At 40.1% G+C, this 19,453-nt stretch overlaps 1 protein-coding gene across 15 annotated transcripts in view; it reads right to left on the minus strand.

The window, feature by feature from the left end:
- Positions 1-535: 535 nt before the first annotated feature.
- The window catches only part of ABI1 (abl interactor 1), a 77,839-nt gene continuing 58,921 nt past the window's right edge, over positions 536-19,453 (minus strand). Inside the window, exons 4-12 of one of the 15 annotated variants that reach the window (XM_056483290.1) lie at positions 18,714-18,728; positions 17,889-17,989; positions 14,624-14,764; positions 12,816-12,916; positions 11,876-11,950; positions 10,109-10,285; positions 7,202-7,288; positions 2,884-3,069; positions 536-1,288 (exon numbers count right to left, since the gene is read on the minus strand). In XM_056483290.1, coding sequence (XP_056339265.1) covers positions 1,113-1,288; positions 2,884-3,069; positions 7,202-7,288; positions 10,109-10,285; positions 11,876-11,950; positions 12,816-12,916; positions 14,624-14,764; positions 17,889-17,989; positions 18,714-18,728 — 1,059 coding nt within the window. In that variant the 3' untranslated portion in view covers positions 536-1,112. The remainder of the gene's footprint in view (positions 1,289-2,883; positions 3,070-7,201; positions 7,289-10,108; positions 10,286-11,875; positions 11,951-12,815; positions 12,917-14,623; positions 14,765-17,888; positions 17,990-18,713; positions 18,729-19,453) is intronic. The other 14 variants (XM_056483291.1, XM_056483292.1, XM_056483298.1 and 11 more) reach the window with 14 other exon arrangements.

Consider the following 19,453-nt stretch of genomic DNA (forward strand, 5'->3'; position numbering starts at 1 on the left):
CCTAACAATGGCCAAGTTCCTGTCACATGTGTTCCCCTGGGTGCTGTCAGGAGGACAGCCTGCTCCTGCTCCCTCTGCTCCATGGGGCAGTTCCCAGAGCCAGAGTTCCCACACAGAACTGTCAGCTACAGATGGTGTCCAACTTAATGCATCCAGGTAACTAGATTTCAGTCAAGAACCTTCACTAAAATTAAGTGTTGGCAGAAAAGAACTTTTAAGAGTATGTATAAGTGTGTAATTCAGGTTTCAGATCTAATTTATTTGCCCTCTGTCAGTGATAAAGTCATGTTACAAACATTTGCTTTTTAGTACATTGCCTGGGATAACACAGCCATGATTTTGCTACGTTAGCATTCCAAACTTCTTTGTCAAGCCAACCAACAAAGTAATGGACAAGACCTTTGGTTCACTTATATATTTATGAATGGAAAAATTCATAATGTAAATTTACTCATTAAAAAAACTTGGGTACAAATTACACATACATAAGACCACCCATTTTTTGAATCACATGGACACCTTAGACCCAAACAACTCATTGTAATAGACTTTAGTGAGAATACTCCAGGTAAAGATTACAACAATTGGAAGCATCTTGGATTTTTAAAAAAGTATATTTCAATACATAAGTTTGTATGCATGCTTTAAACAAATATAGTTCAAGAATGAGCAAAGAGTCTAAACAAAAAGTAATATGACCAGCACTAACATTAAACTTTTCATCCAGGTTTTAATATGTTAGTCTAACGTAGTGTTAGTTACCATGCTGTACTGAAAAATGTAATGGCACAATCTGATCATGGTTCATTAAATATTATACCCTACTTCCCCATAATATTTAGGCTGGTCATAAAATTAACAATGCATAAGTAAATAAGTATAACCAGTTATAGACAGTTGCTTCTTTTACAAATTGTCATCAGGTAAGACATACTGTCCCCAGAGACTTAAGAGATGGACATTCAATCATACCATTAAAACAGTATGGCCTGAAGGAATGGGCACAATTTTTTGAAAGTATATTAAGACAATTCTGTTAGCTTTTAGTCACCCTTTGTAAATAATCATGGTATGACTTGAATACAAGACCAAACTTTGAAAAGCAAAGGATTTTAATCAGCATAGTGCATGATTGATTCAACGTAATTCCCAGGAAACAAGCCAGTTACTCGATTGCAAACTCCTTCATACCAGCCATCATCGTTCTTCTTTATCACATAAATGATTGCACCCTCCATAAACGACAGCTCATCGTCTTTGTCCTTTGTATAGTCATATATAGCAACAACTGTGGAATAAACAGGGACACATTTAGCATTTTATTAATAGCAACAGTATTAAAAAACAATTGTACTTCAGAAAATGTTAAAAGATTAGTTTGCTATCGTGGGATTTTCAGTAATGAATTCACATGCTTTTCCTGTTGAACAATAAGTCCAGAAAACGGAGTTTCACTTTCCTTGCAACCTTAGCTAGCACTAAGAAGTGGGTGGTGACTACACTGAACACTCAGTTAAGCTGCTGACAGAGAAGTACCTCCAACTGTGACACAGTAAAAGACACTTAAAAGCTGAGTTAGGGAATAACTGACTTGTGTGGTACCCATTTCTGACCAGACTACCTCAAAAGCATCTGGATCCCTTTATAATGAATCTCTTGATTAGAACACAGTTAAAACATTTTACTAAAATCATTCCACTGAGGCCCCTGTTGGCACCTCAGTGTGGCCTTGCACATCACTGCTAAAGCCATTGCACACAAATCAATGGTCTTTCCTACAGAGCTTTTACGTCATAAGGAGTTCTAGCATTACTTTTCAAGGAGCTGCATTGAGTTCAAGCAGGAAAGCTCCTGAAGATGCAACACCCGTTATTTTCAGTATCTGCTTGGTGAATACTTTACTCTTACCACCTCCAACCTGCTGTGTGCCATTAACAAAGCAGAGACTTCCCCAAGGAGAGAATGTTGCCACCACCAATACTGGAGTTAAAAACTACCACTGCGTATATACAGATTTCAGACATCACAGCTTTACCCTTCAAAAGTTAATATGGATTTATGCAATTGATCAGCTTTATGAATTCCAAGAATCCACTGGTTTACCTACATATATTCTCAGCTGATGCCTTAATGCCTAGCAATGATGTGCTGCATCAGTTATTTTCATCCCATGGGTATGTCCTGCACAGAGTCCAGCTTGAGTGAGATGGAACACAAAAGCTCTGCCACAAACATCATGGGTACCTGGCCCCATTTCACACTCGCTGCAGCACCAGCCAGCTCATGAGAAAACTGGCAGCACTGCTGCTGACAAAATGGTCAGTGCCACAACACAGACAACTCCACAGGTGGGATAGCTGCTTGTCCATTATTTATGGGAAGAGATGTATACTACATGACCTCATACCTAAGCACAGTTCACAGTCTGCTGATCTGGAGTCACTGATAAATCTCCAGAGAGGCTTCAACACATTTTATAGTTCAAAGTCTAATAATCCACTCCTGTAACCTAGTTTGATGAGATAAATACAGCTTGGAATTCCTGTCCGTTTTGCAACAGTTTGTAGATAACTGCCCAGCAATCCTGAGGTATGTACAGAAAGTCCAGCTCAAAGATGAAAGCCATGCAATTTACATCTGCTTCTCATGAAGAAGCTTGCTTTTTCATCCATTCCAGAATGCTTGAAGGTATTTTATAATTTGTCCTAAGAAGGATTATGCTTTACCATATTAGGTGTAGACACAAACTAAGGAAAGCATAGTTTGAGTTCTGATTTAGGAGGGACAATGACTGTTTTCATCTGACCCATGCTAAGTCCTTCATTCCCTTCAAACACCATTAAGCCTTGATACTGCACTAACACAGCTGAACACTTCTCTTACCTTTCTCTATGTAGTTTTTAGGTGCCCAAGCAGGATCTCCATCTGCATAGGGATCACTGTACTGCACAACAGCAGCCTCCTCATCCTCATAATCCACGGGGGGTGGGGGTGGAGGAGGAGGAGAGTCATCAAACATCGGCATCTCGTCGGGAGGCGGTGGCGGGGGAGGAGTCGGGCTATCAGCAACTGGAAACATTTGGAGATTATTGTTTTTTCTTAAATCAGGCAGTGGAGATGCAAACAAACCTGAGGCTGTACACTGTAAATAGAAGGGCTGGGGGGGACAACACACACAGCATGCACTATAATACCATGCACTGATTAGAAACAGAGGCTTTGTATTAACAACTACAACACACAGCTATATTTGTTATTAGTGGTCAAATCTATGTGTAAATGCTACTAGAGTCAAAGCACATGCTGCGGGGCATAAGCTGAACATCAGCAGAGAGGAAAGCTTCTGCTCCAATGTCCATGCGCTGCAGCGTTAGCTATGGAGGACTCCGAGTGGCACCCTCTGAGCCAGGCAGCAACAGCCCTCTGACTGGGCCAGCAGCCTGATTGGTTTTTAACAAATCCTCTGTCTGTAACAGTCACTTCAATTTACTTCTGAACACTGCTTCCTTGGATTCCTTCTCCCTCTCTTCATTAGGGAACAAAAAGATCTGGTGTAGATAATAAATACTAGTTTCTTTCTGTTTTAAGATGTAACCAGGTAAGAGGAAGCCAAGTAATCCTTCTGCAGAAGGAAAGCTTTGTACAGATCCTTATCCTGCAGACCAGCTTGTGTTGTGCACACATCCAGGAATCAATTAATAAATAGAAAACTACAACAGGCAGCTGCTGCTCTTAGAGAAAAAGTGCTCAAGGAATTAAATGTATAATCCAGAATGTCAAATCCCTGCCCTGAGATTCTCCTATCAGCACAATTACAAGTTGCTTTGGAAAAGGGAAAAAGAGAAAGGCATTATGGTACAAATCACTTTTTAAATCAGTTCATTAAATTATTTTCCAGAAATGCTGACAGCAGCTGGCAGTGAAATAGAGAGATGGCATACTCAGATGCAGGACATCAAGTCACTTTATCCTATTCCTAGGGAGACGTGGGCCACTACACATGGACCTGGTGTAAGCACTACGAAGCCACAAGTAACTGAAAGGAAGCTACTGTTGCTAACATCAACTTGGTTTCATAGCAACACAAATTCATTTTCAAGAGATCTGGGATTGTGCACACTGAAAACACAGGCTGAAAACCACTGCTCTAGGCAGGGTTTGATGGAACAAGGCATCAGGCTCCAGAATGTGCAGCTCCAGCACACAAATTCTGAAAAGCCAAGCAACAGAGAAAGAACAACACTGCACTGAATGAAGCTTTACCTACTGATAGTTACAATGGCACTGGAGATTAGAAGCAGGGTTTTTGTTTGCTTGAACACTTTTTACTTTTGGCTGATCACTGCTCTAGCGGTAACTTAACCTTTGCTCTTCAGCCCCATGCCCCAACCCATGGGCACAGCTCCCATGTCCTGTCTGGGTCACACTGGCTGCACTGGGACAGGTCTGGCACCTGCTGCCAGGGGCAAAAAGGGGCAGGAGCTGCTGGGGCAGGGGCTGCCTCAGCCCAGGCATCAGCCTGCTCCCTTCTCTTGAAGGGCCAATTCTTTACCTGCAAGTCCAGCTCCTCTTCAACTTGACCAGCTGAGCTGAACACCGCACAGCTCCCTCCATCAATAAGACTGGCTGCCCCTGTATTAGTGATTCCTCTCCCATACAGAAGCCCATTTATGTCACTTGGAGACAGACTAACAAAGTCTTTGGCAGAGTGAATGCTACGTCCTGCTTGTTACTGAATAGCACTCACAGACAGGCTTCATTAATCCACCACAGACACATGACAACACCGTTTATGAATGGACTGGTTTTGTGCTGCAGTTTAGCACATCTTCTACAGATGTATTGCTCCCCTTAATTTCTGTCTGCAGCCAGGAAAAAGAAACAGAGTTGAAATAACAATCATTTGAGATCTTGAGAAATCCTTACCTTAGGAAATTTTTTAAAAAAAATTAAAAATACAAAAAACCATTATATTTATTCAAAAGCAAAGCTGAATATTTGAAAAGAAAGAGAAAGAGCAGGAAATGCAAGTGTGAAAGCACCAAGACATATTCTAACTAAGATGTAGTGCAGGAACTGCAAGCTTTATGGGAAACATTTAAAACAATTCAACTTCACATTTAAACAAAGAGAGAGAAAGGAACAAAAAATTAGACAAGTGCCACTCCATTGAAGTATCCCCTCGCCTCTTAGACTTTAATCTAGGCTTTTCCTGGTTCTAAACTTAGCCAGACTCTAGGATAGCATCACTTCTCCTAGGGGAATGGGAATAGAACATGCAAAAAGCCACTTCAAATGAGAAAGGGTAAAGGAATGAGTATTTATATAGCTCCAAACTGAGATCTCTTGTATGTATTCCCACCCTTGTTCTTTAAATGGGGACCAGCAAACTCCTTTTGAAAGGACTGGGTGTGAAAGTACAGCCACTTAAATCAGCTGTCCCTGAGCACCAGACATACTGGAAAACCTCTCTGGAGGAGATGGCCACAGTTTGGACGCAGGAGAAAAAGAAAAGGCGTTGCATAGTTTCTAAGCCCTTTCTGTCCTTGTCCTCTGAAAGAAGTCCACAAGCAGAGGCTGTTGCTTTCCAAACCTGCAGATCTCAATGATAAGGAAAAGAGAAGTCTACCCACGTCTCCCTAACACCAGAGCCTTCTTGCAGAAAATGAGGCCAATGCAAGTCTAGCACACAATGCCAAAACTCAACAACAGCCTCTGCAGCCAGTTTTGCTGAGCGTTTGCACAGGCTGCCACACGCACCCCTGCCTCCAGAATGAGGCAGCAGCAGCTCCAAGCCATACTCGTTATATAACTTTCCAACCCAAGGAAATATTAAAAGAAAGAAAATAAAGAACAATTCCTATGACCAGATTTCAAGCTTCAGCTGTTTTCTGCCATCTCATTCACAAGTCAGCTTGCATTTTGCTGTTGCACGCACAAGTCAGTCTGTGCCTTTCACCTCCGCTCTCCCAGGGGCTGTGTTATCTCCAGGAGGACAATACTTGGAACAATTCAGAAGCAGGTGTCAATTTTCTCAAGTTTATCTGCAAGTGAAGACATTCTGTAACCTTCATCTTCAGCAGGTTTACTTCTACACTTAATATTTTGGAAAGGTTGTCAACACAATTTCGTAGCACACTATTCTACATCACTGTGATTCTTACTGTTTACCTAGCACAACACCAAAATACCTTCTTTTTGAAAGAGAACCAGAGAGATGTCTTCAATTTCATGGGGAATACTCAGAATACGACCACTTAAAAGCTCTAATGGGAAGCAGAAGAGCAGCACTACTCAGACCTGGGGTTCCTAAATGAAGCTGCAGCTATATAGCCAACTGTGTAGTAGCAGCCCCTGAAACCCTACCAAATCTCAAAGTTGTTCCCAATCACTTTAAAAACATTTTTAATTTACTTCATCCTCTATTTACATCACATTTAGTCTGCTGTTTACAGAACTGCAACAAACTCCTACAGGAAAGGAAAACTCCAGATCAGGAACATGACTTTACATCTGCACTAGCACTTGAGACAGGAACACTCACCTGAAGGGAATCAAGCAGTAATGGCAGAAGCAGAGTTACCAGTATAAACACAGCACAGCTAGAGACCACCTGTCACAAACCTAACAAGCAGAGCTATGCTGCAAGAAGCTCAGCAGGGAAATAGGAGAGCACAAAGAAATGGAGAATGAAAGGCTGCCGAGAGGAGAGATGCCTTACAAGCTCCTTTGTAATGCATTAGATCTTAAGACTAAGTGTTTTCAATTGACTGTACAGCTTCCTGAAAAATGCTACAGTATTGGGATCAATGGTTACACATTACACGTTCTGACAGTCTACATAAGTCTTTCTAATACAAACTAATCAATTGTTTCTAGTGAAAAAGGCAGGGTGATTCAACATGAAATTGGTATTTTCAATTAAAATACAATTTTATATTTGCACCAAACATATGCCACATTTCACACTGTACTTCTGTAATAAATTTGCAGTTCAGAACTTAAATGAGTCAGTAATAATCATGCACGTGTTATAAAATATTGAAGAGTGTGCCCTTCAGCTCCAATAGCATATTGACACTAGAATGCAAGATGGTATTAGCTTCTGGAAAAGGAAACAAAATAGAGTCTGACTTGCCAGCCATGCACGCTAGAAGAGAGTAGGCTCTACCCTTTAACAGCTCAGCTTGTCCAAACTTACTGTTTTCCTGCACCCTGGCCACGAAGCCTGTGAGAGGTATCTGTGGAGTCAACTGAGGCATAGGGGGAGGGGGTGGAGCAATAGAAACTGGTAGCAACACACACACCATATGGGGAAAGTCAAATGGACAAAGGAAAAAAAAAAGGGGGAACAAACAAAAGCAGCCGTCAGTAACGAGGACCACAAAACAAAGTATGTAAAGAACAACAAGAACACACACACACACACAAGAACCTTCTTCAAGCTTGTGTTTCCAACAAGGCTGAATTCGTGGTTAGCCACTGGAAGATCAAAAGCACAGCATGCCCGTGGTCAGCCAGGTAACAGCCGAGTGCAGGCTGCGTGTCTGGGAGCTCACAGGGTGCGTGCCAAGGTTCTGCTCTGTCACACATTTTGTGTGCTTCACCTGGGGAGCACATAAAATTGAGCTTTTGTCTGGCTGCTAAGTAAGGATTACTCAATTTAGCAGTTACCTTTTCAAAGTGAGCTACTAGAAATAGAGGTGATGTTTCGCAGGATTCTGGACTCCTCTAAAATCAAAGTGGAGTGCCACATCAAGTGCAGCAAAGCAGCACTGACACAGAGCAAAAACAACTTTTGCAAGGGGCACAGTGCTTCAGCATCAATACTTCACATTCACACAGAGAGCACCTCCATCACTGCGCTCTGCTGGGACAGGGGCAGTCAGCTAGCTTACATTTTTGTTTTTCTCAAAAAAAGGGACCTTGCTGCTTGCTGGTAGAAAAAATAGATGGGTCTAGAGCAAAGTGGAGCTTTGCTAAGTCTTCTGTGGTGAGAGGGCACTCAGCAGCCTAAAAGGCTGGCAAAGGCTTCAACAGCTTTGAGTGGGTACAGGAGTGTGCAGAGCTCCTCAGGAAGCCCTTGCAAGCTCTTCTTCTCAGAGTATGTGCCTATCTGGTGAGTAGTGAGACACGACCACATCCCTGCTCAGAGGCACTGGGCTGACAGCCCAGATGTTCAACTCTTCCCTGCACAGGTAGGGAAGAGGAATGGGAGCAGCAGGGCAAGCCACTCAAACTATCAGCTCTGGCAGGACATCTCCCTGCTAAGTGTAGGGAATGAAAAGCATAATATAAAACCCCACCCAGAAACTCAACAAAACATCAACTCATTTGTTTATACTGTGCCCCTTCTCAGTGGAATTTCTCTTGCATTGGAGCAAAGAAATTCCTGTGAAGGTAGGAATTCAGCAGGGTAATAATCCAGTTGGAACCAAATTTGAAAGAGGTTCTGTTCTTCCAAGTAAGCAACAGTTTTAAATAAAGCTGTAACTAAGATTAATGTTTGATGAATTAAAATGTAGCATTTAGTTCATTACAAAACCAATAATCAAATAAATTGTATGGGATAAATGATCAATAAAAGCAGGAGAACAAACAGTGTCTCACAAAATTGAAGGAAACATCTAAGAAAAACCAAAGCATTTGTTAGCATGAAAAGTAGAACCTTAAGGAAACATGGGACCTGGGTTTAATGTCAAGACAGTAGCACTAAAAAATAATCACCAGTTACAGAAACAGAGGAAAACAGTTTCAAGTAGCAAAACACACCCATCAAAATACTGTTTAAAAAATGCTGATCATCAGTATTTTGAAAACACCAGAGAGGCTAGATTAAGAAACAGCACCTGCATTTGAGCAAAAAATTGCTTTGGACAAATGTAAACATTCAGAAACAGTGGTGTGCACAGCATTTAAGACAACTGAACCATTCCCAGAAGTAAAATCCTGTTTATTTAATGGAAGTCAACTGCTCAAGCAGGAGAGAGTTTCTGTTGTTATGGTGAATTAATTTGGAGGAATAAGAATGTGGAGGGAAATGAAATGCTAGTATGGGTGAGCAAGAATAGAAGGAAAATCAGGTTTGGAAAAAAAGAAAAGATAGATACTGTGTCTTCACATAAAAATCCTTTCTGACTAATGTAATACTTCTAAACTACTCAGAAAACTCTTCAGTGTCTCAACTATTTTAAAAGCATTCTTTTCTTAAGAGTAAGAACACAACAGCAAACACTGGTCTGAAGAGATCTTGAACCCAAACATCAACATTTCTTTTCAAAAGAAATATTCCTCTGAAGTTTAAAGACTTGGCATTCTGAACACTACTGAGAAAAAAGCATTACACAACTACCACTCCTCAATGTGTATTTCATCAAAATTTATGGAAAGGACAAGGAAGAAGTTTCCTGATAGAGCTTCCTACCAGCAGCCAAGATCCTTATTTTGCAGATCTTTCTGCAGTGAACCTTGTTTGCCCTTTTGGGGTAGGCAGGCAGGAGGCTGCTGACGAAAACCTGCTCACCTGCCCATGGCATCTATCCCTTTCCTCATTCATCTCCTTCTGTATTCCTACTAGTGTGAAAGCACAGAGCAGTTGTCTTCTAAAAGAGAGAGACTGAGCTTTTTAACAGCCAAGAACAAAGGAGAAGTTGGAATCAGGAAAGGATTTAAGAAAGAGACAGAAACAGGGAGGAACTGTGTGACAGGAACTTGAGCACTGTGCTCAGATACTATTCTTTTGCCACTATCCAAATAGTGGGGGACTGTACTACAATCGCATTAGGTCTCCTGCAAAAAACCCTGGGTTTAGTTTATGTTCTCCAAGCACACCTGAAGTGCCAAGTATAATGTGCCTATAATTAGACAGGCAATCTTAATTTCTTGTCATGAGTAACAGTAAACAAGTCAGGGAGGAAAACAGTATAATTGCATATAGTGCAATCACTGTGCAATTTCAATATGGTTTTTCTTGTTTGTTTTTCCTTCTATTTCAGGAAAGAAAGCAGTTATCTCATTGATGCTTTTCATAAATGAATTAAAATGCCATGCATGCTTTTACAATCATTTTGCTCAAAACAGCTTGTGATTTCAGAGCTCAGCAGCTTACTTGAATTTTGAGAATAAAGAGGCCCGCCATTAACATGAGGTTGAGCAGAAAATGGGGCAGTCACAGAAGGATTCCGTCTGTATCCACCAGAAGATGCTGAAGAAGTGGTAGAGTTGTGTCGCGAGATTTGCCTGGTCATTGTGCCATACTGGGAACCAGGAGCTGAACCAGGAGCAGCTGAAAAGCATTAGCCAGAGGAACCAAGGAAAAGACTTAAGCAGAGCATTACTTGGGATAGAATGCAGAAAAGAGAAAAAATCCAGAACATGGAAAATACTTGATTACAGTTCTCCAATAATTTAAGGTCAGTAACAAGCACTTAACAGAAATACAAACATCCCCGTTACAATCAATAATGAGAAAAAACACACAGAACATAAACCAACACTCATATAAAGGGCATTGAGAAATGCTGAGAGTACTTTGAGAGACTGGATTGGACCGGAAAATTGAATCCAACTCTTCCAACTCTTAAGTGTATCTCAATTATACTACATGCAATAATACCCTTTATCAAAAAAGCACACAGAAAAAAAATCCACATTCTGCTCAAAACAAATTATTTCCATTCCAAAGCTGAACGTGCCTTCAATCTACTAAAAAACAACACAAAACAGTGAAACAAATGTCATGAGCTTCAGATACTTGGTACATTTATCATTCGTATTTGCTGGTTGTGCTTTTATATTGATGGAAGTTGTACTAACAAATCAAAATCACCAATGCCAGCTGACAAAGATGTCATTCATTCTTCATGATAAACCCATATTTACCTTCCACCTACTTGCTGCACAAATTTCAAGGTTAACAAAACCGTTTTTCTCTTTCAGATTAACCTCTGACAGACAGAAAATCACACCTTGCAAACTAATGAATCTCAAGTGCTGTAATTGCATGAATTAATGCAATTCTTAAATGCAAAAACTAGTTTGCAATAAAATGTTTTGTGCTTCTATATACAGACATCATGTAATTATATAAGACACAAGCAGCAAGCAGTCAGAAGTTTGCAGTCCTGTAATGCTGTCCAAAGTTACTTTCACTTAACATTTCAGTAAGGGAGAGTGCAAAGGGTTACATGGGTCAAAGCCTCCAAAGCTAGTTTCATAACTCAATCAATTATTTTTATCATCAGCCTGTGAAAGGAAAGGGTGGGGTATTTTTTCCTGTCTATTTTGAAAAGTACTACTTTTAGATCCCACCCTAACTGCTGCATGTAATGCTTGAAGCAATTTCTCAAGAACTGTTAGTTCACATCCTCAAGTCTTCCAGTTGGACACCTGCCTGCAGCATTATGGAATCAAAGCCAAGCCACTGTGACAGACATTTGTGCTTTCCAGGCACTTTATGGCCATGGAATACAACACACACATTGCCCTACATACAAGCCACCATTTCTAAGCTTCAGTGCAAGTGCTGTGACTTGTTTCTGTAGGAGTTACACAGCCTAATACCAATATTCAAGCTGATTCTGAGATCTTATAAATCAGATTAATTGGATCTTAGCTTGATTGGGAGAAGACTTCAAGCAACTAGCAGCCTTTTCTCTGTACCTAGTGCATTTAGCTTCAGAGGCTTTAACCACAGGAAATTAGTGGAGATTAGATTTGTTGAAAAAAAAACAAAAAAATCCCAGAACTGATTTTTGTAATCAAATCACATAGGTCCCACTATAGAAGAAAAAACACCCTCACTAAGTTCATTAGGAAGAGATGATTATTGATTATGCAGCATGACTGCAATCACTTCAGCAGTGACAAGTCTCACCTATCAGACTGCCCATCGGAAGAGGTGGAGGCAGTGGTGGTGCTGGCGGGGCTCCAGGAGGAACAGAAATGTGTGCTAATAAAATAGTTTATATTCCTAATTAGGCCATAATTAAAAGTTAAAAAAAGATACAGGCACTTGACAGGCTTCCCAAACAAATATGAAAATTCAACTTGAGTTAACTAATACCAATTCAGACCCTGATCCTATCCAGGGTTCTGTACATATCGATCTTTATTATCATTGACTTCTATGGGATGCCAGATGATACTAAGATTTCATGCCTATTTGTACCACTGCAGGACCAGAAAAGGTCCTGGAAAATGAAGCCTACATGTATATAAGAAAGAAAAGACTTGTCATCCAAGAAACAGAGAAATCCCTGCAATACCAAAATAACATTACACCAAAATTCCAGTGTTTTCTTATGTGTTATGGGCTTGCAAAACAGTTAAATAAGTGACTGGGCTGGTTTATTACTAAGATAATAATGAAGAAGGACCCTACTCATTCTTAAACACGGGGGAATGTGCCTCCAACGCTGAGAAATCCCTCATGATTCTTTCACCACAGATGGCAAAGTTAGCACAGTATTTCAGAAGCCAATCTTTCCCATTAAACATGTAGATAGTTGCTGCTGCTCTCAGGGCATCCAGAAATGCCAAATTGTAGACACATTCAAAATTACAGTTATGCTTTAAAAGGATTCATGTCTTTTACTCCCCTTGTACACCCTTGATTTTCTTTTAAAAACACGGGCCAGCAAAGGTATTTTAACCATCCATTATTCAGTAACTGACTGTCCTACAACTACTCTTGGTAAAGGATTAAAACTTCAGACATCACTCAGCACTATCAAGTGATTTCCTGTGCTTCAGGACAGTTTCTACCCCACCATGTTTAGTGCAAACACAAAGAAGTAACAAGCAGTCCCACCTACCTGGCCCGATGGTCGGCGGTGACGGGGTAGGCACGGCAATGGGAATGCCAATACTGCTGCTGCCACTGTTCTCTCGACTGCCACTTCCCCCACTACTGCCACTGCAGAACAACAACATAATATTAGCACAGCATCACCTACAAAAGCATATCAACAGTCACACTTCTTGTGTGAGCTTGGCCAGCCTAACTCAATTACAGACTGTTGAAAAACTCCCTATTAAATGCCTCTGTCTTTGCCTACAACTGCATACAGATAATCACGTCTGGATGCATTACATTCCTAATAAATGGAATTAGCTAAGCTGATAAACATCACTATGAATAAAATGTGCAATTAAATGCTTCAAAAAATAAAAAAGTAATCAACCATGCAAGTTCTAGGCAATGGGGTAACAACTGCAGGAGTAGTTCAGGGGCCTTGTAATAAATGAAAGTAGTACGCTGGGGCTGTAAGACTTCATGGCTAAATACTAAATAATTATTTAGGATTAATTATGCTGTCAGATGAAGGAACATTTCCTCTATTCAGAGTGTAAGTTTAGATTGTTAAGTTTTCAACTGAGAATAGACATGATAAACCACCTGGGGTGGGGTTTGGGGAGTGGTGTGCCTAATTTTCTGTGTATCTAACACTCCCCACAACCCATGCACACACCTTTTATGTAAGAGAAGTTTGTTTCTAAGACAGTCTGAAAGGTAACAGTACAACCAGCTCAAAATGCTATATGATATGCAAATCAGAAGCCAGAAATGCAAAACATAATGAACTACTGGATGACATTTCTACACGTGCCTTCGGATGCCATAACATTTGTTTTCTTAGAGGGAACTAAAAAGAATCAAAGTTCAGGTAGAATCTGCCCTTATTCTTATCTAAGAGCACTCCTTTAGTTCAAGCCTTGAATTTATATGCATTAAATGGATAATGTAAAAGAAACTAAGCAGGTAAGATGTTTTGAAGCCACAACTTCACTTTAGTTCATCCACATTAATTAAGAGTACTCAGTGAAGTTCTAGTTTATTTACCACTCCTGGATAACTATAAACCAGTCAAGAGTCAAGTGCAAATTATTCAAGTATCTATCTTTAGAAAATAACATTACAAAAAAGAAAATCAGTGATCTGAAATCGAAGCCAAGATAATTCCTTCAAAATTAGTGCTCTGTCTGCTGAAGACCTTGATCTTGTCACCATGGTTGCAGCTGAATTTCTAACTGCAGCCTACATAAAAGAAGATCCTGTGAGACAGGAGTAAGAAGCATTCACAGTAGCCAGCTAAACAGACTAACAAGATCCTCATGCAGTGACATTTAGAAGTTACTTAATTCTGACAGTATTTCATCACCAACTGTGTCTAAAATACTCTCTCAATCTCTGTTAGTGACCTACCATCTTTAACTGCCTACAGGGAGTTTTTTAAAAAAAGAATAATATTAAGGAAGAAGCTCTCTAAAAAACAAGCTAACCTTTTACTTCTAACTACACTGAATTCTTTCATCTGTTTTTTCCCTGCAGTTTGAAGCTTGTGATAAAAATCAAACTGAAAAAAAGAACTCGCTCAAGAGACTCAGAGAAACATTTAGCCTTGCAATTCAAGAACAAGAAGTTTTAAAAAGCTACACTCAGAATATGAAGGTACTTAGTGAAGTCAGCAATGCAGTAAGGTTCTGTTGATGCAGTGGTGGAATAACTCACCTTCTTGCCTTTCAACAAAAAGCTGAGTAGCACAAAGCTTCAAGGCTTTTCTGTGACTTTATTAAGCACTGGCTTGCCAAGCAGGAAAAGTTATGTGGGAAAAGACCCTACCTGTGTGTTCGTGGTCTCTGGTTCAAGGAAGCTGTCCTTCCTGGACTGTGCTGACTGCCCAGCCTGGCAGGGCTGGTCATGTAATCATTCGGGACTGTTGGTGGTTTGACTGGCTCCAGGGTTTTGTAAGGAGTATTCCGTCTGGTCAAGGAAAAAAAGATTTGAAGACAAAATAATAAAGGATCAGAAGATTAAAAGGATAAATAAGTGAAGTTGCAAATCCATTTGTTTTCTAAATTTTTCATTAAAGATCACTGCAGTGACCCATACTGCAGTATATTACAATTCCAATGGGCAGGATAGACAGCTCACAGTCAACAGCCCAAAGTACTCTTACATAGACATATCCATACAAGTTGGCCTACAGCACATAATCTGGTCAAAAAAGCCTAAACTAAACCAAGCATCCAAAATACATTATTTGAGCAACCTAACATACAATAGCTACATCTGTATAACATTCTGAGTTACCTGTCAGCACATGACAAATTTCCATTGCACCAATCTCCTCTTTCCTGCCCCCTCCTTCCCTTCCCATCAGAATCCTTTCCAAAGTATTCTTGGCTAAAGGTATTCATTTAATTAAGACATCAGCAAGGCTGAATCAAGATTCACAGAACAAGTGACATTTGCAATCACCAGTGCTCTTCCTGGGAGCACTGCCTTACACAGTAATCAAGAAATCTCATCTCTCATAAGCATATCTGAAAGTGCCTCATAGATAAGCTTCATTGTCTCCATTTTGTGGGCCAAGAAAGTGAAGCCCAGAGAATTCCAACTTAGCAGACTGCTAAGAAATGTCAGAAATGTAACATGGATCTTTTGAGATCTATTTACCAGACCCCTTTACAGCTATAAGAACAGTGCATTTATTGTACTGAATCGCAGAGCTCTTCTGTTCTCACCAATAACTAACAGATCCACTGCAAAACACAGAATTTGGCAATGCACCAGAGCTAATCAAAACCAAAAATACTGAACTACTGACATTTAATAATTTGTTCAATTACTGGTTAAAACTGAGCTGCTAAGTTACACACTCCCTGATATTTTAAGAAACTTTCTTTCTACATTATGAAAAGCAACAGTACTGAACTTACTTTTCAAGGTTATTTCAGTTGGAAGCACATTAACAGTCTGCCCTGCTTATCATTTTTATTTGGTAGTCTTTAGATCTCTATTGCTTACAGCAGGGAATACAAAATTTCTTCTTTTTTCCACAACTGATCTCTTTTGGCAGATCTACAAGTGGTGACACCTTGCATATTAAAATCATCTAGAGTTCTTCATAAAGACAAGCTAATTTACAAACACCACAGTATCTGAAAACAGTTACAGTATTTCCACTTCTTTCTTGAGACGTTTTGATAATAAATTATTATAGATGAAAGACAAGAACACTGTTTCCTGACACTGCTCAGAAATTCCCACCTCACTGTCCTCCAATGTTTCAGGGTGATCCTGGGAGCCCTTGCCACCAGGGAAAGCTACAGAGAGCACCAGGGCCTTGCTTTGCTCCAGGACCCTCAAGGAATGACTTCAACTACTCCCACCACATCCAGCTCCAGCAACTCACCTATTCTTCCATGGTACTTTCAACCTGAGCACCCAATGATTTCTACAATCTCCCCCTGGTTCTGTTAAGAGACCCCTGCTTACTTCACTCTTCGTGATTTCCATGCAGGGCTCCCTCCCCACCACATTCCTTTAGATAGTCCTGCCCAGAGGGATAAGCTGCACAACAGGCAGCACCTACTTAAAGGCTGATGTTACACACAAAGCTCATTCTGGTTTTACATACTTATCTCTGTTTTCTGGATCAAAGGGAGAAGAGTAGCATCCTTGCGGTTTCTGGCGATTTTTCTGCATAAATTAGGGTAAGTCATGCCTGTGATATTTCATGCCTTGGCAGAACACGGCTGCTCAAGACAAGAGCTGTACTTCCTGAACAAGAAGGGCAGATAGAAATCTCTCTTACAAACCCACATTATTCCTCCCCCTCAGCCAACTGCTGCCACTTGTCAAGCTCATCTGGAAATGACATTCAGCTGATTAATCCTTATCAGGCATTAGCCAAGGCAACCAAACAGCTCTGGCTCGTTCAGGGGGGAGTATTGAGAGAGGCAGCTCACCAGTACATCAACGCTGCTGTTTCACTAGCAAGCATCCAAGAGAATATCAAAGTGCTACCCAGGTTCCCAGGGCTGATAAACAACTCTCTCAGCTGGGATAAGAGACACAATTGGAATACTGATTTCATGCCCTTGAGTAATGGGAATTTTCAGAAAACATGCTGAGGAAACCTCTAGGTTAATTTCTCTGTGGAATATGCAGCAAACACTACCACCAAAGCATCAAATAGGGATTAAAAATCACTGAGTCTTCAACAAAAGGAGTTGCTGCTTCTAATTTTCCTTGATCACTGCTCTTGATCTCTACCCTGTTCCATCTCATTATTCCCCATTTTTCCAACTTCTTGACTCTCCAAGACAACACACCTGAAACCAACACAACCATGCCAGCCAGCTTTACATTGCCTCAGTCCTCCACAGTATGAGGGTTGAGTGTGACAAATAAGTAGAAGGTCATTTATGATGCCTTTTGGAAGATGTTGCACAGCTGAAGAGACAAAACCATATGGCACATGCACTGAGCTTCTCAAGTATTAATGTTTTGGTCTCCAGCAACAATTACTTGCTGGCACACCAAGATAAGCAGATTTCACTCCCCCACAGGTCCACAGCAGCAAAATAGATGCAGGGAACTCTGCTCACAGTGGGACTTGGGAATAGCAAAATCCTTTCTCATTTAAGTATAAAAATAAAAATGCACAAGCCAGCAAGAATCAATGCTGTCTCTGTGTTCCCGATGTCATAAATTTTGCTTGGATAATGCAACAACTATGACATGAACAGTCATTTATAGTTCTTCTAATATTAAGAAATTAGTAGACAAGAACTTTACTCGTAAAGCCTTTCCCCCACCGAAGTGAAAACTAAGATTTATTTCTGTCCCCAAAAGTCAGAAATAACAATAGCCTCCTCATTTACCTATATTATTATTAATATATGAAAAGAAAAATTATTTCAGTCATCCTGAAAACAAGCCATTGCAGCTGAAGGGGCTCATACAGAAAAGGTTGTTGTGATTTTTTTTTTACTAAAGGCAACCAGAATTGCCATCTATCCATTAATTTAAGAAACATCAACACTAGTGCAATTAAAAATTTCTATTTCACAGGAGGGACCAGACAGTCCATTCTTACCCCAGAGTTCCCCGGCCTGACATGGGAGGACTTGGTGGTTTTTGTGTAGGCGGATTTGTTCTTGACAAGGTGCCAGTTCTTGCAGGCTGGTTATTTCCATGCTGAAATAAGGGAAAACATGATTTTATTTTTATAACAGAGCAGCTCTATTACTGACAGCTTCTTTTTTTTTTTTTAAGTGTAAGAATATGAAGTGAGAATTCCCAGACAGCTGTCAAACAGCAAGTTTTCAGCTACACGAGACAGACACCAGTAAATACAAAGTCTAAACACAAGCTTAATGTTATTTTCATTATTAATTAACAACAGACATCAGAAAGGTAAGCAATTGACAGGTTCATGCACAAATGTCTTCTATCATTTTTTTCCTTAAAGGGAAGCCACATTTGTATTCATTGCCATTCAGATGTTAATAATTTAAATCAAACTTTTAACACTGACAGTACAATACAGCCAGCATGGCCCAGAATTTCTCAATCTGCCCCTGCTATTTGACTAGCAGAGTCATTCAGGTTGTCTGGGAAGTCTCCTGCAAAAAATGTAAGTGAAGGGAGTCAAGGCATCTACTGAATTCAGAGCAAAGCACTATATGTGTTAGAGAAATTAATGTATCTATATATAAATGCGGATGTCAATGTATCACAGATATATTGACACACTAAATGCTGTAAATGAAAAAAAAATAGTATAGCATGTTTAATCTAAATATCCTATGGAAAGCAGAAGAGAGTGTAAGAGAGCACTAGTTTTCAGTTTTAATGGCTCTGCAGCCTCTACTATCAGTCACGAGGCACTGTGGGTCAAAGGAGAAATAACACTTCTTACCTTGGCTTTTAGCCACTTAACGTTGGCAAAAAAAGAGGGGAAAAAGGCAGAAATTAATGGCAGATCCATCACAACTGATATGACAGGTTAAACTAAAGATAATCACATTTTAAAGAAATTGTGTCTACTGATAACTAGATCATCCCAGTACACTAAGAGAGATTCTGTTGTGTCAGTTATTGAAAATTCAGTGTCTGACGAAGTGACCACAGGAAAAGCACTTGTGTCAAAATTAAGTTTAGCTAAGCTTTGCCAGATATGTCTGCCAGGTTCCTCATGGGCAGTAAAGGGTTGAAAAGCTCTCTGCTGACCATTCAAGCCCAAAACCAAATCAGTGCTATTTCAAAGGCAATATGCACTTAAGAATTCGTTAAAACCACAGCTTCAGCAATACACAGAGAATTGACAGGCCTGTTGCTTTGACATTTAACCTTCATATGTTTTCAAGAAATCCTAGCTGCTGCATTGAATGGTAAATAAAGAAAAGGGAATTTTTAAACAGGATGAGCAGCAGCGCCTTTCACCTCTGGTTTATTGATTGAAATTTGATTCAAGCTAGCATAAAGCTGGCTGCTCAAAACTGTTGGCAGGGATTATAATGATTGTTATTTTGAAATTTTATCTCTTAGAATCAAGTCATTATATGATTCCACTGTATCATTTTAACAGCCTTCGTGATTGCAGAGGAAAAAAAATCAAAACTCAGCCTCATGAGGAAAATGTAACATGGTAAATAAACT

Source organism: Oenanthe melanoleuca, chromosome 2 (assembly GCF_029582105.1).
Source record: "Oenanthe melanoleuca isolate GR-GAL-2019-014 chromosome 2, OMel1.0, whole genome shotgun sequence".
Taxonomy (NCBI): domain Eukaryota; kingdom Metazoa; phylum Chordata; class Aves; order Passeriformes; family Muscicapidae; genus Oenanthe; species Oenanthe melanoleuca.